The sequence below is a fragment of the Papaver somniferum genome, unplaced genomic scaffold (genome assembly GCF_003573695.1).
Source record: "Papaver somniferum cultivar HN1 unplaced genomic scaffold, ASM357369v1 unplaced-scaffold_125, whole genome shotgun sequence".
In the NCBI taxonomy this organism is placed as follows: Eukaryota; Viridiplantae; Streptophyta; class Magnoliopsida; order Ranunculales; family Papaveraceae; genus Papaver; species Papaver somniferum.
Genome location: NW_020621603.1, coordinates 5,316,682 through 5,341,164, shown reverse-complemented (window position 1 = coordinate 5,341,164; position 24,483 = coordinate 5,316,682). Strand labels below are relative to the sequence as shown.

Genomic DNA, 24,483 nt, shown 5'->3' with positions numbered 1-24,483 from the left:
TCATTTGTGATATATACCAAGGAGCTTCCGTTGATGTTCTGATAAAGCGCACGAGATCCTCAGAGTCCGTTTCAATTATCACTTTTGGCCATTGTCTTTCCATCGCTATTTTGGTTGATATTACGGTTGCCCATGTCTCTGCCGTAAGCACAGTAGTTAAACCTAGAGGTTGTGCAAGAGCCATAATGGTTTCTGCATTCGAGTCCCTGCAAATGAATTCCGCTCCTTCCATACCTTGATGGCCTCTAGCAGCCCTATCTGTATTTATTTCTATCCAACCCGAATCTGGAATAGACCATCCAACTTGAATGATTGTAATCGTTCTTGTGAAGGTTGTTGCAATCCTTGGAGTTGGATCTCCAGGTGGCACCGGTGGGGAGATTTTTCTTGCACATTCAAATTCTTGTTGTTGTGTTAGAGGTGTCCTCAGGATGTTTTCTTTGTGAGATTGGGATTGGTTGAAGACAAGTTCATTTCTGGATCTTTTTTTCTTCCAAATGATTGATGTGAATGAATTTTCCCAAACGGTTGATATGAATGAGTACACCGATGAGTTTTTGTGAATGGTCGAGTGTTCTTTTTTCATAATAACATTTAATTTTGTCTATTTGATTAAACTCTTTTACTGAGTGTTCTTATATCATAACTTTGCCGTAAGAAAAGGACGTATAATAATTCCCAATTGTTACAGGGCCTATGATCCATGGATGTGTGATCCATCTAGTTACCTAGAGTTTTCCCTTTATTTATTTTGTATAATGGAAACTATTGTATTACAAACACTAATCTCTCTAATAATATTATTCTCCTTCTTGTCTCTACATCTCCTTTCTTTACCTCTAATTCTTCTTAATTATGTTATCAGCACGAACTCAACCCTAGCTATGGCCAATTTTTCCTCCTCTTTGGTCTTCAATAAAAATGGTGAAAGAAGCTGCACCACTAATTGAATCTGATACATCAATTTATTTCTTCTTTCGTTTCATTTAATGAAATCATGGTAGATTAATTTTTGAAGATTAGAGTGAGTTATCGGAATTTTGTGTTCATAATAGTTTGATATTTTCGTGCAATATTCAGGAGATATTTTAATAAATCATATGTAATTAGGGATTTGGGGATCTAGCGAACCACTAATTGAATCTCCACTTCATCCATGATACTAACGAACCAGTATATGTTGAAGTATGACAACAAGAGAACTATCTTTAGTAATCTATTCAACCTAAAGTAAGTGGTTGACATGTGTAGTGAGATTCTCTTGGCCTGTAGAGATAAAGACATTTCTCAAATTAAGCTAAATGCAGCAAAGTTGAAAACGGAAAAAACCCTGAATAAGGGTCAGACGTGTACAGATTCATACGCTTGTTGGCATACTGAAATATGTGTGGAGGAACATATGTATCATCAGACAAATATGTACTTTTGTCTTCGGTAGTAATAACACCAACACACAAGTATCAACCGAACATGGGATTAGCTAAAATGTAATTTTAGCTCTCATCATAAATAAAAGAGTTGGAAATGCACCTGGTTATAGGTGTTGTTATATGAAACGTAATGTTTGTATCATAGTGGCAACCAATTTCTTGAGGAGATCATGCTTAAGACATCAAATTTAATGACAGGAAGAACTTTAATTTGTCTGGCCAATTGACTATTTAATTGAAATACATCTAATGTCTGTGTTTATGGAATGAAACGTACATCATTCCCACAAGACATAAATTCTCTAAAGCACTTGAGATATATCTAGATGAAAAATATATCATCCCCCCTGAAAGGTAACATATATTCACTCTAAAGTACTTGAGTTGAATCCCACTTTTGTTACGTAATAAGGCCACGCCACTTATTAAATCTCTCAAGGTTCAATGTCTAACTGATAGTGTTTTTTGTTCCACTAATTTAAGGAATATACACTAGTTGTTGAACTATTTTTATAATATGACAACGATGATTGGATCATCGAGCGAAGCACTGCTCAAAATTTGTTGCCGAGATAGAACAAAGACTAAAAGTCGCATAAGCTCAGTACGTACTAAGGGATTATCACACCTTGTTAAGTTCAAAGGGTGTTCATGCGTGAACTATTACCTACCTTTTGGAAACTAACAGTAAGAATGGAGTTGATTGCATTAAATAAATTGTTTCTAATGAATGTGAAAGGAAGCATATTATTAGAAAAATAATAATAATGATGATGAGTCAATCTAGTGAATTGTAAATCGCTAGTGCTTGGATTATTTAATCCCTATTAACCCTAACAATGCAATAATTGGGATTGACTCATAAAGGCTTTGACATAACCATAAAGCACATTGGTTGTGACACGGTGTTCGTTTTAAAAGTACTAAAATGGGCATCCCTTCATTTGAGTGTACGAGACAAATGAGCTAATAGAAAGTGAAGTTACGACATCTATCACAACCAGTTTCTGATTTGGAATTGTATATACCTATGTAGATGGTACAGACATGATGGGTGCTCTTGATGTAATAAAACATCCTACAAGCTACTCTAAATCCAAATTTGAGATGAGAAATTCGGGGAAAGCTTGATCAAAATTGAACTTGTGGTATATTATTCCACCGGTTTGTATAGGTCTAACGTTGTCAGGAAATTTAACAAGGACATGCATCCTGCTAGCATTCCCATAGTTAGTCGAGGTTCAAATGTAAGTAAATAACCAATTAGTCTAAAGGAATATGACGAAGATGTGTCGGGAGATGAATTTCCCATATCTAAGTACAATAGACGCATTATTGTACTTAGCATAATGTACTCGACCAAATTGTACATCCTCAGTGAACTTGTTAACAAAATACAGCGTAATCATATACTTAAAAGCAACCATTGACATGAGTATGTTTTATCCCTACAAAGACATAAAAAAAAAAGGAATATTAAAAGAATTTCAATCTAAAGGTTGTTGATTATGAAGGAACAATAATCTCTTCTCCAGCGAAAGTAATCAGGGGGAGATATGGAGACTATTTTCTAAGTCATTACCGGTATTCAGTTTCGAAAAGTACATCACTTAAGGAACTTTCTGGAACAACTCTGAAAGTAATCAGGGGAAGGATCCAATGATATGATGCCGACATATTTTACTTCGAAATTGAAGTTGTTTTGTATTCTTTTTCCCATCGATTGAGAACAGTTTTTTCCACGGGTTTTTGCTACTCGACAAGGTTTTTCTATGAGACAACACTAAAAAACATCAAATATGTTGAATATTGAAAACATAAAATTTGCGTTGATATTACTGAAAGTATCTGAATCAAAGAAATGAACACGACAGTCTGTTAAGCAACGAAACTACCAGAATCAATAACAATGTCTTATAAACATTCAAGTCACCAAAGTAAAGTGTGATTAACTCCCATGACTGGGTTGGACCAATAAAACTGACTGACATCAGGGGGAGAATCTAATAGTGTGCTAGACTTTTTTTCTTCATCGAGGTTACTTTTTCCCACATGTTTTTGTTACTCCGCAAAGTTTTTAATGAACATCAAAAAACACAGGGAAGTAATTTCCCAACTAAGACTATTATCTTTCTCATGAGGAGTTCCTGCCTAGGAGTTGTGAAACAACTAGTCAACTTCAACGGATCAATCTGCTCTGTTAGATCGTAATCCTGATCTCTCTCAACATGAACCGACTTCTCAAAAAGATCATCTGCAACATATCACCTTTACTTGCATCTGTCACGTTTTACTCTTTTCCTTTCGTCAAGGTTTTCTCCCACTGGGTTTTCCTTGTCAAGGTTTTAATGAGGCAACATATTGGAGTCCAACTATGTTCACTATACTCTTTTCCTTTAGTTCAGGTTTTGTCCCTCTAGGTTTTTCCTGACGAAGTTTTAATGAGGCAATTAACTTAGACTCGTCGATCTTTGAGGATCGTATTTCATGTGATGAACTACATTTAAAGTACGAGACAACATGTTAAGTACTACATGTGAAGAGTTGTACCAAGGTTTTGTCCCACTGGGTTTTTCCTTGTAAAAGTTTTAATGAGGTAATTGATTTCGACAAAAGTCATCAAGGAGAGAACGACAAACTATATTCAAAGCACTATATGTGAAGCACTATGTATAAAGTTTTGTTATTGAACCGCACAAGGAGGGGGGGTGTTACAGGGCCTACGACCTATGAATGTGCGCTCCATCTAGTCACCTAGAGTTCCTCCTTATATATATGTATATATATAATGGAAACTATGTATTACAACTGCTAATCCCTCTAGCTAATAAGATTATTCTCCTTCCTGTCTCTACATCTCCTTCCTTTACCTCTAATTCTCCTTAATCGGAAATGAACATATAATATAATTTTTCTTGTCACAAATGCTGTTAAAACTAAATTTAACACCTATGTTATATATGGATGTCAAATATGGCGTTCATAATAACAATTGTCATATTTAGCTAGGCTCTTTCTAGAAAGAAAAAAAAACTTTTTGCACTTCTTCTTAAAAAGGAACGTCACTTCAGGCTAGGTTTGAGAAGTATCATAGCATTATGATAGAGCTGAAAGTGATCCTACTATGGTGTGATTTTATTTGAGATACAACCTAATTAATAAACTCCTAATTGGATATAGCCCGAAATGGCAATTCTTCTTAGATATGGCCCAAAAAAAATATATACTCGATGCCCATTGTGAAAGGCAGTAGACATGCTAAACCTAAATATAAAGCTAAGTATAGCTATTAGCTAGTTTAGTTTCTTCCATACCACTGGTGTAGATTGTCTGAGAAGACTTTTTTCTCTTTCTTTTTTTTTTCTATATTTTATTAAGCAATTTGATGAGAAGAGTTTATTGAAGATATTAATATGTAAAACATTCACAAACAATATCGATATGAATAAATAGAGGGTCTATCACAACCAATAATAATAGGTGATTTTAATCTACAATCATTTTATACATTGAATAAGAGAGAGGAGAGACAAAAGACATGAGAGAAAACTCTTGCCCTGGATTAGCAGAATTATTTGATTTCTAACTCATTTTTCAACCAAATCTCTTTATTTTTCTTGTTTTTTCTTCCTCTTCTTGCTCCCTACAAGTATGAGGTAGATTTTTGGTTTTCTAGTTTGAGTTTGGAGGGAATTGGTTTTATCTAGGGACTTGTTTCTTCAAATAATCCATGGATGAAGTTAATTTAAGTTTGGGGTTAGCTGATTTTCCTCCCTTAAATGCTTTTATTGACGTTAGTGATGGTCAAAAGAAAAGCCTTAAATCAGTTCCAAACGGGGTTGCTGCGAAATTGTATTTTGATGCAGCAACAGGTGGTAATGGGTCCTCTCATGGGGCTTGTTCTGAAAATCTTAGGGATGACAAATGGAGATCAATATTCTTGAAATACGTATAAGAATTACAATGAGGATTTTTCAGCTTGCAAACTGCCGATCCACAAGCCTCAAACAATCAATGGTAAGAAGAAGTTTATTATCAGCTCTGCTGATATTAAAGATGAACTTAGGGTTTGCGAAAAATTTCTTGTTGGGTATTTTGTTGGTCGTACATTAGACTTCAACGTAGTTAAAAATGTGATGGATTAGGCTTGGAATATTAAAGGGAATTTTCATATGACTCTTCACGAAGAATCAATGTTCATATTTGAGTTTTGATTTTGATGAATATAGAATCTTTCTCACGGAATTGGGGTATGCATCTGTGTCAGGTAAACTATCTTAATTCTCCAATGACAACAATATATTTATTGAACTGAATATTTAAGAACTGAAAACAATACCTATCTGGTTGAAGTTGAGAAACGTTCATATTCATTCATGGAATGCTAAGGGACTTAGTATGATTGCTAGTGTTGTAGGTACTCCCTCGTGTACTGATAAACATACTTTAGCTAGAACACGAATGAGTTATGCTAGGGTAGTGATTTTCCGGAATCCATGCCAGTATTCTTCGATGGTAAAGATTTTGAAGTCTTAGTTGATTATCCTCGGAAGCCTCCAAGATGCTTGTGTTGCTCTACTTTTGGGAATTCTAGTGATAAGTGTCATATGGATCCTTCAAACAAGTTTCTTAAGAAGGTGCGAATACATAATGTAAATAATGGTGATAACGAAGGTGTTGGGGATAAGGAAACAAGTGGGAATGCTGAAACACAAGTGGGTAGTGAAAAGTCTATGGACAATAAGGGAAGTATTGAGATGACTAAAGACTTTGAGGTTACTACTGCTCCTGTTGAGATTATGAAGAAGAAAAAAAAAAGAACAAGGATAATCAAAGAATCTCTTTCAGTTAAGATGGGAATGGTTGTTCAACCGGTTATGGAAGGGACAAACACCTCATCTTCTGGTCCGTTTGTTCCCCTTGGATTTGAAAATTATAATAGATTCTAAGCTTTCGAAGAAGAGTAGGAGATTGCTACTTCTCAACCAGTTTCAGAAGATTCAGAGATAAGCATATCAAAACCGACCTCGTCGGAACCAATTCTAGTGAAGAGTAAGAAGTTAAATTTAAAATATAAAGTTATAGGTATGTTTCCCAATGGTTCTTTAAGTAAAATTAAGAAAACTTTCTCAAAATCTAGAGCTCATAATGAGATATCAAAAACTAGGCTTACGAAATATGGCTCTCTTCTGGGTTAAGACTTTCCCCCTTGGGAGGTACATCGTCAAGACATGTTTAGCAATCATGTGAAAAATCATGATGGTTTAACCATAGGGGATGTTGAGGAATCCTCCACTTGATAAAAGGTAGCGTTTTCTCTCTTTGGTTTGCAAGTTGCACCTTGTAATTCAGATCCACAAGTTGTACCTTTATCTGCTAGTCCTCTTTGTATTCTTTGAATTTGTTTAGATTTTGTTGTTGCTTAGATATTTTTGGTTTTATATGGGCTTTGTCCTCATTTTTTGTTGTATGCGTCTTGTGTGCCCTTTAATATATTCTCTCTTGACCGATCAAAAAAAAATCTTCATTTATTTTTATTTGACCGCGGTGAAATCCACGATCAATCGTCTCTTTTTCTTCCATTTTTTTTTATGTAAAACAGGTCCCCTAACATATGAGATAAATAGACATAGGATCAGTATACAAGTATATATACCGATGGAAAATATAGTAACTAATCAGAAAGATTAGCTTGACTATAGATTTTATTGTGAGATGAGTAATTTTTCGAAAATAATAGCTTGGCCGAGTAAGATCACGGAAATTTTTTCTAAACGATGAAACTTACTTTTAAAATTCAATCCATTTATAATCTCGTTGTTAGAATCGCTCTCTTAAAAAGGCGTTCAGTTCTCTCATGCGATTTTCCGATAAAATCCCCCGTCAGTCTAGAGTCATTCTAATTAGCTGAGAAAATCATTGTACTATATAGGGCTTTGTCAAGGCGTATCCTGGACTTCTAGTTCTTTGTATTCTCATAATTTTGTTGCTTTCTTTTTTGAAGACGACCCACTATTCTATACCCCATGATTGTTGTTGTTGCATAAAATCACAAACTACATCCAAAGGTGAAGAAGATAAACTAAAACAAATAGAGATGCATACTCAAATATGAACACAAGGATATACATGGTTCGACATGATTACCTACGTCCACGGGGTGAAAGGATGATTGTTATTACTTCTCGTTTTAGGTTACAAAGTGTTCTCTCTTTCTCAAATGAACTATCTCTCCAATTTCAAGTGTAATGCCTTTCTTATCTCTCTTTTTCAACCTACCTTTCACTCTCGACAAACCTTTATATTTATAGGCCATAGTCGAGATACAACGAAATTACAGTGTTGGTCACAATATATCAACTCTGCTGCTCCCTATCGGACCTATCTTAATTACTCGCCCGTCTTTCTGGTGTGGCCGATGGAATCTTGGTCTTTGAAAGCCTTTCGCCCGAGTCATTGATACTTGATTAGACACGATATCGCCCTTCTTCTTTGTCGTCCCCTTGGTTTTGAACAGCTTCCTTTATTTGACCGGTACTCCCTGTTCGTCCGTTACTCCTGTCAGATGATAAGGGTCACGTCACATCCGAAAACTGTAGGGCCATCACGTCCGACCCACGTGACTCCTTATTCTTCACGCCACCTGGATCTATTATGTGCTTCGCCTTTCTTCATTCTTTGGTGCATCCTAGCCTAGGATCTTTCCACCTAGCCCTGTGGATTATTTACACCTACATTTATGCCCCTTCTTCCGCTCGTGTGCTTGGCACGAGGGGAAGAAAATCGTTCCATCTTCCCACGTCCTTGGGCATGTCGTGAATTCCGCTATGCAGTTCCCCACTATCACCCTTTATGACCTGTAACCGTCGTTGTCGGTCGAGATTCCTCTCCCTATAAATACCTCCATTTGCTTTCTCTTTCATGCATTTACGATTTTCAAAGAGTCTAGGAACCAACTTCTTTCCTTCATACGCTGCTTCTTTACTGCCGACATTGATTCCGGTGACCTCTGTTTCTTTATCCCTTGATTTAATTTTCTTCGTTGGTGAAGGTTGTGATAGTCGCCGTTGGTCCTTCCTCTTTGCTTCTTTTTTCGTTCGTTTGATATCAGTCTTCAGGATTCTTCAACTGGTTCCGCCATGACTACTTCTTCTCCATCGATGACTAAAAAGAGGTGCGTGAGTGATACCTTTTCCGATAGCGATGATGTTTCCCTTGATTCCTTATTTTTTCTTGAGATTCCCTCACATCACGATTACCGTGCTATAAAATCCATTTTCCCTGATGGTTCTCCTTCTTTTTCATGTAGGGATTACAAGAGAACCTCCAAAGATTTGACTGATGAGGAATCTATTGATCAGTTGAAGGAAGAGTTTGCTCTTAAGGACTACGAGGTAACCCTAGTCTCGGGCCAAACTGGTGTGTTGAAGAAGGCCGATGTCGATAGGCATGATCAGTTGCATGAGTCGGTTATAATTACCCTAGGACAACTAGAGCTTGGTCTTCGCTTTCCTCTATACAACCCTGAAGATCTCTTCTACTATGAGGTGTTGTCGCATCTCCTTCCGTATCGGGCCTTGACTCAGTGGAATGGAAATACTTTTCGGTTGATGAACGAATGGAAGAAGGAGGCGAAGGTAGTTGTACTGAGGCCGAGTGGTCAACCTAAAAACCGTCTGAAGCTCCCGAGTACACTTTTGCCAACTTTGTTGTTAACTATCGAAGCGGGACCGCTACCAATGGCGATCTTGCTGGTTTTGCCGCTAGTCCTCATCGCCAAAAGACTCTTCCTGAAGGCGCTTCAAGGTTAATGATAGATGCTGATCCTATTGGCAAAGGTTCGAACAAGCGTGCTCGCCACACTAATGACCCCTACTGGGACCAAGTTCCTCTTCTCGTACGCGGCCAGATATTGCATGGTAGTTTTCCTCCTCCTGAATTTCCTGCTGAACCGTATCCTTTCTGGGTGATTAATGATGATAAGGTATGTTGTTCATTCTTAGTTTTCTTTGATTTCCACTGTATCGACTTGAGGTGCTGATTATTTTCTCGTCGTAGGTCAAGCCCCTGTGAGAGCCTGCTAAGGCGGCTCTCATTTCCAAGAAAAGGAGTGCTAGCACAAGGGTCGAGAAAGATCATGGGAAGGTAACAAACATGCAGCTTTTATCCTAAGTACATGTACTTTCCCCCTTTTTTTTCCTTCACGTGTTCTGACGCTGAGCCTTGTGCAGAAGTTACCTAGGCGCGAGGATGAAGATGTCGGAGGGTCCTCGGCTCAAGATGGTAAGACTTTTAGCCATCTGCCCTTCCTGCCTAATCTCTTGGGAGAGTAGGCAAGGGATCAATATGATATTTTGTTTGAAATTGTAAGTGGTGAAGGACACGTTCCGAGGCGTAATCCTCCTCGGGATAAGGTAGCTGCAAAAGGTGTGGCGCTGACGGGTTCAAATATTGTGATCGATATTCCTGACCAAGACGATGAGGATGATATCTTCGACGATGATTCTCTTCACGAGAGGAAAACCGAGAAAGATGTGGAGGTCGATGTTGTGACGTCCGGTTTACATTCTGGCAATCAAGCGTTGTTCGAAACATCTGTGTTGAGTCAGGTGGTTACTGTTGAGCCAGAAGTATTGCAGAGATTGCCCCAGGTTACTACTGGGTCTATGTCGGGCGTCCAAACGTCATTCACCATATCGGGCCCCGTATGTAACTCGCTTGGCGCACTAAATTCTGTAGAATTTGGCTCTTTTACTGATGAGCGGATGATTGCCGTCGTGCCCTAGTATCACGATATAGCGCCCACCTTTGACATTGTGGTGAGTGATTTGTTGGTGCTTTTTGATGTTATCGGCCCTTACTGATTCGCCTTGAGATGGATTCTGTAGGCCGTGAATCGGGCGATATTGGAGGCTTCTCTTCGCCGACAAGGGGTCCGACGGCTTGAGTCCGTCAAGCTTCAGTTGCAGTTGGAGAAGGATCGATGTCGTGAACTGGAGATCAAACTTGCTGACGCCCAAGGTATGATGCTTAGACACTTGTGTTACTGATTGAGTCCTTCGTACCAATATCTTGAGTCGAGTATTATTCTTCTAGCCGAGTTAGATAGTCTAGATCTAGATGCTGCTTCGGAGTATAGGCTCATGAAGAGGAAGTGGGACATCTAGAAATATCTCGTAGAGAATCTTCGGCAACGAATTTCTAACAAGAATGGGAAGATAGACCGTCAATAGGCTGAGATCCAAATCCTTCAAGAAGAGTTGGATAGATATCGCCTGTTTGAGTATGTGCCCTAGGAAATAGATAACTTGCGAGCTCACCTGGGCACTTTTCAAAGACTTGCTGCTGATAAAACATTATTGGCCAATAATCTAGAAAGTCAGAATCGTTCTTTAAGGCTCCATAATCGAGATCTTCATGAGAATCGGCGACGAATCTTGAGGGATAAAACTGTGGCTGAACAGTCAAATAGAGATCTTCTTGAGAGGACTAAGGAATTTGATAAGCAGGCTAGTGACTTAGAATGGACCCAATCCCAATTATCGATGCTACAAGTATCCCATAACCGCTTGAGAGCCGAGTGGAGTGATCATAAGAAGTATTTCCCCACCAACGAGTTTAACGAGCAGTACTACAATGAATTAACCATGAAGCTTTCCAAGGTCGAGGACGAGTTAGCTAAATCTGTAGAGTCGCTATTGCCTATCCTTACAGGTCTCTAGAGATCATGTCGGAGTGACTTCGGGACTAGGCTAGCTTATTGTCCTTGTGTTTGTATGATGCTGAGTTCCGTGTTTGATAAGTTGTTTGTGTTATGCTACAGCCGAGCAGGGTCGCGTCAAGGATCTGGAGCAGGAGGTCCATAGGTTGAAGAAGGTCGAGGGCGATATGCAGGCCAAGCTTACCACTGCCGATGCGGCTTCTCAGCAGCTTACCCAACAGATTTCTCAGGAGAGGACTGCTCATCAAGACGAGCTTGCAGACGTGATTACTGCTGGTATCAATGAATACATCGAGCGGAAGCGTCGAGAGGTCGCTCTGAGGAGGGGAGGAGCTGGTGTTATTCCGCCCAGATATTGAATGGTTATTTTGTAGTGTTGTGCCACTAGTTTTCCCCTTGTCTTGGATTGTAATTCGCTTAAACACTTAAGCCTCCTTTCTTGATAAATTTTATTAATGGGGTGTTGCGTCGCCATGTTGGTTGGTTGCTCTTTCTTTGACACTCTTTGTTATTTAAGTTTAAGTTAACGATGTGTGACTTTGTTATTGTTATCTTGTCGTTTACGTTCCATACCTGCATTCCGTATTACACATGTTAGTATCTAAAACCTTTTATGTCGAACACACTCAAAAAAGAGGGTCATCAGGCCCGATACCATGTCCTGGTCGAGGTATCTCATCACTATCTTTTAGATTCAGTGGAAGGGTATTGGTCGTCCTAGTTACTAGGACCGATAATCCCGAGTGGTTATCGATCAACCGACTCGGTAAAGTGGTCACGACCACTTGCGATGGGGGTAACCTTTCAGATGTAAGTAGGTTACCTTGCTGAAAAGAAACTGTATCTTAACAACCTTTGGTAGCTGGTTTCCAACCACCAGTACCCTTAGGCTACCTCGACACTTGCACACTGCCACTGCCCCGAGTACGAATGACCATTCGAGTGTAAGTCACCTCGGCACTTCCATATTGGCTTTGCCCCGAGTTCGAATGACCATTCGAGTGTAAGTCACCTCGGCACTTTCTCACTGCCATTACCCCGAGTACGAATGACCATTAGTCGCTCATGTCATATTTCCTACCCCTCGTGGCTTTAAAGAAATGAATGACAAGTATCTTTACCTATTTTCCTCGAACCCCTGACGGGTGATAGAGCTTCAGATATTGGGCGTTCCACGGTTTTAACTCTGGTTTTCCGTCCGGTTTTAGTAATCGATAAGAGCCTTCGCCCGCTTTAGACACGATTGTGTATGGTCCTCCCATTTTGCCGCCAATTTACCGCCCTTTTTATCACGCTCCCAATCGGCTAGATACTTCAGTTCTAATTGCCCCAGTATGAATTACTTTGGACGAACTCGTTTATTGTATTCCCGTTGTAATCACCTTTGGTAGTTTTCCATTTCTTGTAGCGCCATCTCTCTTGTTTCTTCCAAGTCGTCGAGCTTGGCCAAAATAAGATCGGCCGAGATGTTTCACCTCCATGCTTCGGTTCTCGTGGTCGGTATCATCGCCTCTGTTGGTAGAATCGCTTCAGTTCCATAAGTGAGCATAAAAGGTGATAGCCCAGTTGCCTCCCTTCGAGTTGTTCTATAAGCCCATAAGGCATTGTAAAGTTCCTCACGCCATTCACCATACTCCCCATCCAATTTTTTCTTTAAATTATCGGCGATTGTTTTGTTTGTAATTTCAGCCTGCCCATTGCTCTGAGGATATATGGGGGTGGCCTTACTTTTCTAATGTTGTAGGTGTTGAACAACAGATCGATGTTTTCTCCTTGAAGTTGTTTTCCATTGTCCGAGACAATAGATGCCGGTACTCCAAAACGACATATGATATGTTCCCAAATGAATCTGAAGACGTCTATATTTCAGATATGTTTCAAAGGTGCTGCCTCCATCCATTTAGTAAAGTAGTACGTAGCCACGATTAAGTACTTTCTTTGCCCCGATCCCACATACAGTGGTCCCACAATGTCGATTCCCCACTTGGCAAAGGGCCATGGGCTTACTAATGAGTTCAAGGTTACTGACGGTGCATATATCTTCTTGCCATACCGTTGGCACTCCTCACAAGGTTGTGCCATCTGTTTTGCGTCATTATTCATATACGACCAGAAATATCCCATCGTTTTTTCCCTAGACGACAGACTCCGACCCGAGCTATCCTTTCCATCTACTCCATAGTGTAGTTCATTCAAGATTGATTGGCCTTCATTCTTGATCAAACATCTTAGTAATGGTCCTAAGTAAGACTTTATGTACAGGATCCCGTCCCTCAGCTCGTACGCAGCCGATTTACTTTTGATTTTGTTGATCTCTGGTCGCCCTCTGGGTAGCTCGCCTGTTTCTAGGTATAAATGGATCGGCTTTCTCCAATCTCCTTCCTGATACCTATCGGCCGTGTTGACTGCCATATCGATGCGTATTTCTGGTACTTCTGGTATTGAGGGTGTAAGGAGCCTCACGACTCGGATACCTTCGACATTATGATCCGTTAACTGAGACGCTATGTATGATAAAGAGTCGGAATGTCGGTTGTATTTTCTACATATGTGACGGAATTTGATGTTAGGGATCTGGCCGATATAGAATTGGGCGAGTTCCCAGTACTTCTGCAGAATCGGGTCATGGATAGCATATTTGCCAGTAATTTGTCGGATTTCCAGCTGCGAGTCGCTAGTCAGTCTCACATCCTGTAGTCCCATTTCGACGATTATCCTTAGAGCATGGATCACCGCCTCGTACTCCGTAATATTGTTCGTTGCTTTGAACTCCAATCGAAATGAATGGTCTATCTTCATTTCTTTGGGTGTGGTGAAGACTAGCCCAAGGCCTGATCCATCTTTGTTCGATGCTCCGTCGACGAATACTTCTCACCGTGTCGGGCTGCTCGCCTCCAGTAGGTCGGTCGGATCCTCCCGATCTTCCTCCATTCCCGGGATATCTTCGACCTCGTCTTCGTCACTTAATGGAAAATCCGCCAGGAAATATGCCACCACTTGTGCTTTCACCGTTGTTCTCATCTCGTAGAAAACATTAAATTGTTTAATTTGCGCCCCCACTTAGAAATTCTTCCTGATCGGCCTGCATTGTCTAGTACCGCTTCGATGGGCGATTTGGTGAGTACGCGGATCCGGTGGGCTTGAAAATATGTCCTCAACTTTAGGGTGGCGAACGCTAATGCCAGAATCATTTGCTCCATCTGTGTGTAATTTTTCTCGACCAGGCTCAAGGTCTTGCTGATAAAGTAAACGGGTTTCTCTTCGTTTCCTTCATTCTTAACTAAGACTGCACTGATAGCATATGAAGTTGCTCCGAGGTATAGGGTAAGAACCTCCGAGGGCTCGGGTCTCTGTAATACTGGGAGACTTACAAGATGTAATTTAATATTCTGAAAGGCTTCCTCACAATCGTCCGTCCACTTGAATTTTTCTCCCTTCTTAAGAGTGTTGAGGAAGTTTTTACACTTGTCCGAAGACCGGGATATGAATCGCCCTAGTGCCCATATGCTGCCGTTTAGTTTTTGTACGCCTTTCACTGTTGCAGGCGAAGACATCTCGAGGATGACCTTGACTTTGTCGGGATCCGCTTCTATCCCCTTGGGTGTGATGATGTATCCCAAGAATTTGCCCGAGGTTACCCAAAAATCACACTTAGCAGGGTTAACCTTCATCTTGTACTCCCTCATCATCTGGAAGATCTCCTGAAGGTCTCGGATGTGGTTCTTGGCAATGCGAATTTTTACTAGCATGTCATCGACATAGACTTTGATAGTGTTATGGATCTTGTCCTCGAACATGTCCCCTACCAGCCTTTGGTATGTGGCACCCGCATTCTTCAATCCAAACGGCATCTTGGTGTAACAATATAGGCCCCTTGGTGTGAAGAAAGAGGTATGTTCTTGATCCTCGGGGGCCAATGGTATCTAGTTATACCCCGAGTACCCATCCATTAAGGTTATCGCCTCATATCCTACTATCGGTTCTACCAGCTGATCGATGCTTGGGAGAGGAAAGTTGTCCTTCGGGCAAGCTTTGTTTAGGTCGCTGAAGTCACTACATATTCTTACTCCTCCATTCTTCTTTGGTACTACGACCATGTTAGATATCCACCGTGGGTACTGGGATTTTCGGATTATTCCTGCTTCCTGCAGTTTCTTTAATTCTTTCTCGACTGTCGTCTGCAACTCTGGTACGATTTGTCTCATCTTTTGTCGGACAGGTTTGAAACTTGGGTCGATATTTAAATGATGGCAGCATATTGTCGGGTCTATGCCCTCCATATCGTGCATGTTCAATGCGGAAGCATCCATATTATCTCGTAGGACCATTGTGAGCCGATTCACCTGTTCATCCGATAACAATGACCCGATCCTTACTATCCTCGGCTCTTCGTCCATTCCCAAATTGATCTCTCGGGTAGGCTATACGGACGATAAGTTTGGTTTTGGCTCCCTTACCGGTGCCGATTCCTGTAATTGCTATAAGGGTTCTTGCTCCTTTGCTTCGTACGCCATGACCGCCTGGAAGATAACCTTTTCCAACTCTTCTGTCGCCTTGGATTCTTTGGCCTTGTTCTTATCCCTTCGCTGACGTGCTCGTCCTTATTTATCTGAATATCGACTTGCATACATTGCTGGCCACATGTGAATCGCCGACGATCTCTTGTATACCTTTATACGTTGGAAATCTCAGCCTTTGATGGTAGGCCGATGCCACCCCTTTAATACCGGCGATCCAAGGTCTCCCAATAATGGCTTCGTAGGGTGAGGCGACATCGACTACACAGAATGTGGTTAGAGTATCCAAATAACCGCCCTCATCCGATACTCCCAGAGTTACCTCGCCCTTTGGGATGGTCACGGTCCCATTGAAGCTGTAAATTCGATATGTTGAGGGGACGAGAATGTCATCTGACAATTCCATTCTCTTGAAGGTGTCGTAGAAAAGCACCTCGACTGAGCTCCCACTGTCTACCAATATCCTTCTCACTCCCCATTCTTCAATTAGAAAGGTAACAACCAGGGGGTCGCTATGGGCTTGACCGTTCATCGGAACATCCTTGGCCGAGAAGGAAATGGGTTACATCATCCAAGGTTCCATTGGCAGGGTCTTGGCTACGCTGAAGATTTCTTTACCATTATGGTCCCTCTTGTGGATTCTAGAAGTGATTCCTGGACTTAGATTGTACTCTTGTGTGGCTGAGTGCGAGATGGTGTTCACAAACTGAGTTGATCTGCTGATTCGAACCTGGTGAACAGGTGCATCGGGTGCGGTGGTCGCCTATGGTGCTTGTCGGACGAACTGCCTCAGGTATCCGTCTCGGATAAGATGTTGCACGATGTCTTTCACCTCTCGACAGTTATTAGTGGAGTGACCTCTGTACTGATGGTAGTGGCATTACTCGGGGTGGTCCTTGGTTTCTTCGAACTGTACCCCCCTTGATGCCGGGTAGATGATGTTGTTCCTCTTCTCGAATTCCTTGAAAATTTCTTCCAATGGTACGTTCAATGGGGTGTAGGCTCTCGGCTCGTGTCTCGGCTTTTTCCCTTTTGTTATCCACTCCTTCTTCCCGTTTCCTCGTGGTGGTGGGTCTGGTCGCTTCTCGGGCCGTCGGGGAGTGTCGCCTGGGGTCGCCCTAATTGTTGCACTAGCCTCTTGTACTCCCCTACCCCTCGCTTCTTCTTGAATCTCTTCCAGTGCGATGTAGTGTTCTTGCATTTTCCGCATTTCTTTCAGTGTTTGCGGTTTTTCAGTAAACATGGCTATCCAGATGGGGTCCGACCTTCCCAACGCATTTTCGAATCCAAAGATCTGTTGATCGACTGGTACTTTCCCAATCTCTATGCACAGTTTTCTCCACCGATCAGTCAATGATCTGAGGGGTTTTTTGAACCTTCGAGCCAGAGTGGACAATCTATTTACTCTGGGCCAAGGTCTACTGTTATGCATGTAAGTTTCTAAGAAGGCTTCAATTAGATCCTCATAACTGTCGATCGACTCTGGTGAAAGCGCGTAGAACCAGTTCCTCGCCTCGCCCTCTAGGCTTGCTGGGAAGAACTTACACATTACCACCTCATTGTTCTTCCATTGGATTAGCGACATAGTATACATTTTTATGTGTTCAACCGCATCGCCCGTCCCATCAAATCTAGACGGAAACGCAGGGAGTGTACACTTGGATGGAAACGACATTTGCGCAAGCCTTTAGGTGAAGGGGGTTTTCTCGGCCTCGCTTATGACCTCGGATAACTTATCCTCCTCGTCGTTTCCGGCTAGTTTCTTTATCTTTGCTTCTAATTCCCTGAGCTTGGCCTCTATTGAGCTGTCCGACCTCTCATTTCTTCCGTGCCCTTCTTCTTCCATTGATGAATCTTCAGGTGGACCATACCCTCGGGTAGGTGGTATCGGGGGTTGCCCTGATCGGCCATGATTGCTCGGTCCTACTGTTGGTGGTAATCGCCCTGATCGGCCTTGATTACCCGATGTTCCTCGGCTAGACGATCCTCTCGACCTGGACCTCTGGTTCCGCAGATGATAGTTCTCGAATTCCAACGCCAGGTTCCTCTGTTGCACCTCTCTTAACCCCGCCTCTTGTCTCCTTTGTTGTTCAACACTACACCAAATTCCCGGATTCGTAACAGCAATTCGTAACGGCTTGGTGGCCGTTACGAAATTCCCGTTACAAATGGCCATTACGAAAAGTTCGAACAGGCAGAAGCCGTTAGTAATTTTTAATTTTTTTTTACATGGCTTAGCCGTTACGAATTTTTTATAGGCGTGCGAGACACACGCTTGGTCACACATGGGTCGTAACACCTGGAGTATGTGCGTGTGTCATTCACATGCGCGCTTTCTAGCCTTTCATCTAGACCGTGTATTCCTCTTCATTTTATTCTCGAGATGTATCTCAATCACAAAAACTAAGATTTTATTCCCGTTCCACATTGTTACATCTTATCTTTTTCTCTCTGCCTCATCATCCCTCTTCCTGTCTCTCTTTCATCGTTCCTCCTCCTCTCTTTATCGATCTCTCAGAAGAAAGAGGGCCTAAGATTTCTCTTCTTCTTCTTCGCTGTATTTCTTTTTCTGTCTTCTCAACTTCTTCTTTTTCGTTGTTTTTCGTTTTTTTTCTTCTCAAAAGCATGAACTGAGAAATCATTAATATCAATTAAGAAGAAATCTGGAGAAGTAAATGGATCAGGAAGGTGTTACTGAGTTTGTGAATTTGGTTTTGGTTAGGGTTATTTTTGATTGAAGAACGACGAATCAGTAAGAAATAGAGCTAGGGTTTCTGCAATTAGTATTGAGTTTGTGCAAGATCAAAAGAGGAATTAGTGGATTGAATAACAGAAGGAGGAGATGGTGGAGTTCTATTAACTCGGGTTATAGAGGATAGGGTAAATCATAGAGAGGAAGTTAGGGTTTGGAAATTGATTTAAGGTTCAATTTGTTGCCCGTCGCATCGAGGCCTCATTGACAGGACAGCTGCTAAGTAGTTTTCTTGAGAAATTACGAATTGGGATCGAGATCGAGTTAACGTTTCTATTAACAAGATACTGATACTGAGCAAATCTACTTTCTGTTCTTAATGATTGGGGTTTTGTACCGTGAACGTATTCTGAACTTTGGGTTTGAAGCTGACAAGTTTGGTTTGAATAAATTGGGTAAAATAGGTTTTTCTTGGGTTTGATTAATCTAATATACCAGTATAATTTTGCATAGATTGTGATTTTCAGGGGGTTAGTGCACGAGTGAGTTGAGAGGAGTTTAATGTATTTTGGATCTTGGGGATTTTGAGGGAGTGTAAGAGAGTACAGGGATTTTGAGAGAATTTGGTGTTTTGAGAGTAGGGAGTTTGAGAGACTCTCCCAAAATCTCTACTCTTTTGAGAGATTTGGAGTGAGGCAAAAATACACTATAAACTCCCGTGAACTCCCAAAAAAAACTCAACTCCTTAGTATTCTAGTTTTTACCACTAACAGGGAGTTTAAGAGTTTCTTTCAAACTCCCCCACGATTAACGGGGTTTTCTAGGGAGTTTGGGAGACTCTTTTGAACTCTCCCACGATTAACGGGGATTTTGAGAGACTCCTTTGAACTCCCCCACGACTAACGGAAAACAACTCAACTACACCCAACTCCCCCAACTCCTTTTGAGTACTAACACCCTGTTTGTTATTATTATCAGGATTTAGGTTACTGATCTTCTTCCTCGGTAAATACAGATCTAGATGTTCGTTATTTCGTATTATACTGTGGAATTTACTCCTTCAAACTTTCACATACGGTTTTTTTTTGGTGCTATATTCATCGTGGTTGGCATTTATATCGTAGATATTCACCAGAGATGAGAGATATTAGGTTTTGGTTTTGTAACTTTACATGCAATAATTTTCTCATATGTATCTGGATTGGTATTGATTTTGTTATATTTGTGTAGTTTGGTTGGGGATTGCTATGCATGATGATGCAAATAAAGATTTTTGGAATTGAGGGCTAAAAGGATTTTTCATTTTCTTGTGATAAGCACAAGCTGATTATGGCTGAAAAGCTGATAGCTATGAGGATTTCACTTCAAACCTTCCTGCCATGGGTGCTGATATGCTATCTATGATTTTGATTTCGTGACCTCAAAGTCGAGGACCAAGAGGATTTATGTGAGATCAAAGGAGAGATTCAATAGGAGCTTGACGGAGTTCAGGTATAGTTGCAAGTGACTGATCCTACTGAGATAAATTTTGTTGTCATTAGAAGCCTAACTCTTTAATAATATGATGATTCTGAACCCTGGGCATTGAAGTTTTACCCTCTATTGCATTTGCTTTTACTTGAAATGAAATGACATTATGTATTCGTATCCTTGTCAAACTCTATTTTGAAACTAAGTTTTTGCCCATTCTCATCTTTTACTGCGAAGGAAGAAACCCTCCAGCACTAAGGTCAGAAAGTTGGGAGTTATTAGTTGGTTGAACATATCACGCGCGTGTATCACATTTCCTTGAATATATGACAGTTGTCCTGAACTTTTTGTCACTCTTTAACAAGGTCATGAATCTACTTCTGATACTGAATTACTAATATCTTGAGATGTGGAGTAGAAGAAATGTGATGTTAATAGGGAGAGATATGACCCAAGTTCATGAATAGGCTTAGGGACATTAACCAGAGATCATGTTAACATGTTAGTCTGTAGTTTTAAAGCTTAAATTTTCGTTATAGTCATAATGTTAAATTGCTGCAAGCTTATAACCACTGCATATGAGGTTATTAGTTAAATATTTCATATTTCTTAGTGTATCGACTACAAAGTGCTTTCGTTTCAGTCAATTTGGATGTTTTGGTGCACTTGCTCGAGAATGACTACCAATCCTCATATGACAAAAAATTTATTTTTATGTCTTGCAGGACATGATGGTGAATACCTATTGATACTAACGGTGCTTCTTTCTGATATAGCTACTTGGGGACATGCAACTATCAAGGAGTGATCTTGAGGAAACTCAGGTTCCCTGTGGTTGTGCTTAATTCTTATGCATATAGAGTTTGAAAGCATTGAATTCATTTTAATTTGTATTTGTTTCCCAACCACTCAGATGATAGTGACAACACCTGAGAAATGGGATTTCATCACTCGCAAAAGCAGTGACATGTCATTGTCAATGCTAGTGAAACTGTTGATTATTGATGAAGTACACATGTTGAACGATGATAGAGGACCTGTAATAGACGCATTAGTTGCAAGGACACTTCGCCAGGTAAAGTTTCCTTCTGAAGTCTCTCATTTCCACCTCACCTTATGTTGATAACTGAAACTTATAGTAATATTTTGAGAAGCAAACTACTTAACTACCGAGGATCACTTCAACATTAATGAAGTATTCTAACTACCACCCTTGCTGTTGTACTTATCGAGGAATTCTCTCAAGCACCTTAGGCGTCCATACAGCTGTGGGCACAGAACCCATAGGAAACTAGCTAAAGGGAGATTTATTATAGGATTCATGTAAGTACAAAATATGGCAGAAAGTTGTGTACGTACGGGGAGAAAATGCATAATTTCAGCTTCCAAATGTTCTATCGTGTTTGACTTTCTAATGTTTGTAGATGCTCTTACTGTTGTGTGTGTGATAACGAGTTTGCTTTTTTTTCCCCCTAACAGGTTTAGTCCACACAATCAATGATACGCATTGTGGGTCTTTCTGCCACTCTTCCCAATTATTTGGAGGTTTGACTAGTCAACGATCTGACTTCTAGTTTACTAGCATATGCTTTTAACGAGTTGTAAATTGTAACTTCTCTTTGCTAATGCCAGGTTGCAAACTTTCTGAGGGTGAATCCGGAGGCAGGACTCTTCTTCTTCGATTCCACCTATCGTCCCGTGCCTCTTGCATAACAATATATCGGAATCACTGAGCAAAATTTTGCGGCTCGCACCAACTTAATAAACGAAGTATGCTATAAAAAGGTTAGTTTTATAATTTGGTGGTTGATGGGATTATGAAGTTAATCCAGAAGACCTATTGCTGATACTGGGACCCTTTACGTTCATCAGGTGGTAGAATCACTGAAGCAGGGCCACCAGGCAATGATTTTTGTTCATTCACGCAGGGACACTAGCAAAACAGCAAAGACAATGGTAAGGTTTTTTGCCCTCCCCGCCCCCTTCTCTCTCTCTGTGTCGAATTTAGTATCATTGATTGCCTAAGTAATAGGCGACTTTCTAAATTTTGCATGTTGGGCACACAGATAGTGTCTACCACCTGCGAAACTTGTGCGGGTGGGTACACATGATAATGCTCAAGGTTGTGTGTATATCATGCGAGGTCTGGCACATTGGTTTTGCACATGATATGCAGTTGTAAATCAATGAGCTGCATGTGTCGGCAACAAGTTTAGATTTCATAGTGGAAATTTTAACTGAAAAATGAAGCACAAGATTTCATAGTAATGGACTCATTTCCATGCTACTGGTATGTGTGAATTTGGTAGCTTTATCTTAATCCAAACATGTATTTTCCACCATTTCCAAGATTATTATTATGTGCAGTTGATGTCATGGTTTCCATGCAATTCTGCTCAGACTGATATCTTATGGTCAATGTACAAACTCATGGAAGTGATTTACGACACACATGGTTTGATAGGGATTTAAGTGTTGATGGAAGGGTTATAAATGAGATGTCATCCTTTCTTTGTCCAAATCTTGCGTCGTTCATGTATATATATGTTTGTCAGTGTTAAGATGATTTCATTGGAAAAAAAGGTGTTTTTTTTTCGAATGAATGAGCTTATGGACTTTGGTTTGTTGCAGGACCCATTGCATTGATTGCCTGGCAGATCTACATGAAAGACAGAGAGTGCCAAGTTATGAAGCTTCATCTTGCCTAGTTTCAGTTAACTAGTTAAGTATCGGTGCCTTTCCTTGCAGCAATAACTTCATAACTGCTCCTGTTTTTGAGTGCGTCATCTCTTCTAGTTTTTGCTTACTCCCAACATCAAAGTATACAGTTTTTGTGTTCGCAGGTTTTTTGAATGATGCTCTTTTTGATTGGAATGGCTGGAGTACAAAGCAGTCATAAGGTCCCTTAGCAGCTTCAAGTTTTGTAAGTTCTATGTAGACACTTAGTAAGTTTCTATCTTATAAGTTCTACGTAGACTGTAAGTTTTGTAAGTTCTATGTAGACATTTAGTAAGTTTATATCTTATAAGTTCTATGTAGACAGTAAGTTTCTATGTATTCCCTAAGAAATTTGATACTTCACAAAAAAAAGAAATTGGTACTTGGGAAAATTTCAGTTCTTTTTTATATGAACTTGAATGAATGTGATTGTGAATTGAATGAATGTTCTTTTACATAGATTGAAGAAATTGTTGTTGAGTGTGGTTATGAATGTATTGAAAGGTGTATGCAGGGCATTGAATTTAGAATTCCGGCTTATTTCCGGCGGAAAATTACTGAGGTCAGCCTTGACCTGGTCAAGGTTGACTGGCAGTAATTTTTTGCTGTTACAAAAATGTTCGTAACGGCTCTCAGCTGTTACAATCTGCCACGTAGTAACGGCTCGCCAACGTTACGGCAGCTGTGTCACAAAAAAAATCGTAAGGGCCCGGGGTTGTTACCACGTGGCAAATGCGTAACGGCTTGTACCTGTTCGAGGACCGTTACAACCCAAATTCGTAGCGGCCACAAAGCCGTTACGAAAAATGTAACGCCCCATTTTGCAACAGGATAAAGCCGTTACAACCCGTTTTAGTAACGGCTCAGGTCTATTACGGATCCCAGAATTTGGTGTAGTGCAAGAATGGCGAGTAGCGTTGGATCCATACTCTCGTGACTAGAATGGCCGTTCGGGTGGCTCAAGTGAGCAGGAGGTCGTGTTGTTGTCAACGGTGGTGGAACTGGTATCATAGGGGGTATTTGAGTCGACGGTGGAGGGATAATTACACTAGCTGCCTCTCGGCCTAGCTGAACTTGCCTAAGTCTCTCTTGCTCTCGCGCTAGAGCCTCATGATATTCGGCTTGTTGCCTCGCTCTGCGCCTCTGGGCATGCACGATGAGCGTTTCCTCGTCATCTTCTGTGTCTGACGCCGTAAACCCACCTATCTGATCGGCCATCCTCTGGGTCGCGGGATAACTCGCTCCGATGGCGTGGGATCATCATCTCGCCCCAGGTCAACTTCCTCCTCCACAGTCGGCATACCTCTTGCAGCTGCCCGAGATCTCTCATGTGGTGGTGGTCGGTGATTCTTTTGTCTCGGCCCTGTTACCCCTTCTTGCATGCTGCCGTTGGTAACTGTACGGTTCCTTAGTGTTCTTCTCGTCCCTGAAGTGCTTGCCAACGGCTCAGGTGTGTCGTAGGCCCGAGGATCGTCCCTACCTACGTCAACAAAGACAAACAACACCTTACTTTGATGCTTTTTTGAAAGTTTTTCTAATATGTACAGATTTAAATGACACGGGCCTGACACTCAAAACTGGACTCCAGAAGTACGATTCCCTCTACTATGTCAGGCTAACCTCACCAACCTGACATGTTTTGACCCTAAGTACTCTTTTAGGAAAGTATTACGCTACGTCGCTTTCAGTACTACACGACATCGCTCTCAGTACCCGACTTTGCATTAAAACAGTTTGTCCTACATTCCCTATGCTCCAAATCATTAACTCCTAGTGTTTTGTAAGTAAAAGGTTCAGATCCGCACTGAAAATCAATTCTAGACAAAATTTCATTAACTTCCTTGGAATTACTCAGGGATGACTTCCCTGAACTCCTTGGGTTTTCTCCGGCAACTAGTGATCTAGCCGTCCGACTACTTTGTTCCTTGTTTTGGA

The 24,483-nt window shown here is 40.9% G+C and overlaps 1 protein-coding gene and 1 long non-coding RNA gene across 2 annotated transcripts; one reads left to right on the top strand and one right to left on the bottom strand.

Annotated features, from left to right (window-relative positions):
- Positions 1-16,548: 16,548 nt before the first annotated feature.
- On the bottom strand, positions 16,549-17,343 carry LOC113331253. Its single transcript, XM_026577985.1, has one exon. It carries the CDS (start codon positions 17,341-17,343, stop codon positions 16,549-16,551), a length of 795 nt encoding a protein of 264 aa, XP_026433770.1.
- A 4,220-nt stretch (positions 17,344-21,563) lies between these two features.
- LOC113331462 lies at positions 21,564-22,912 on the top strand. Its single transcript, XR_003350933.1, has 4 exons — positions 21,564-21,615; positions 21,703-21,786; positions 22,462-22,551; positions 22,674-22,912. It is a non-coding gene; the product is annotated as an uncharacterized LOC113331462 (long non-coding RNA).
- Positions 22,913-24,483: the final 1,571 nt, after the last annotated feature.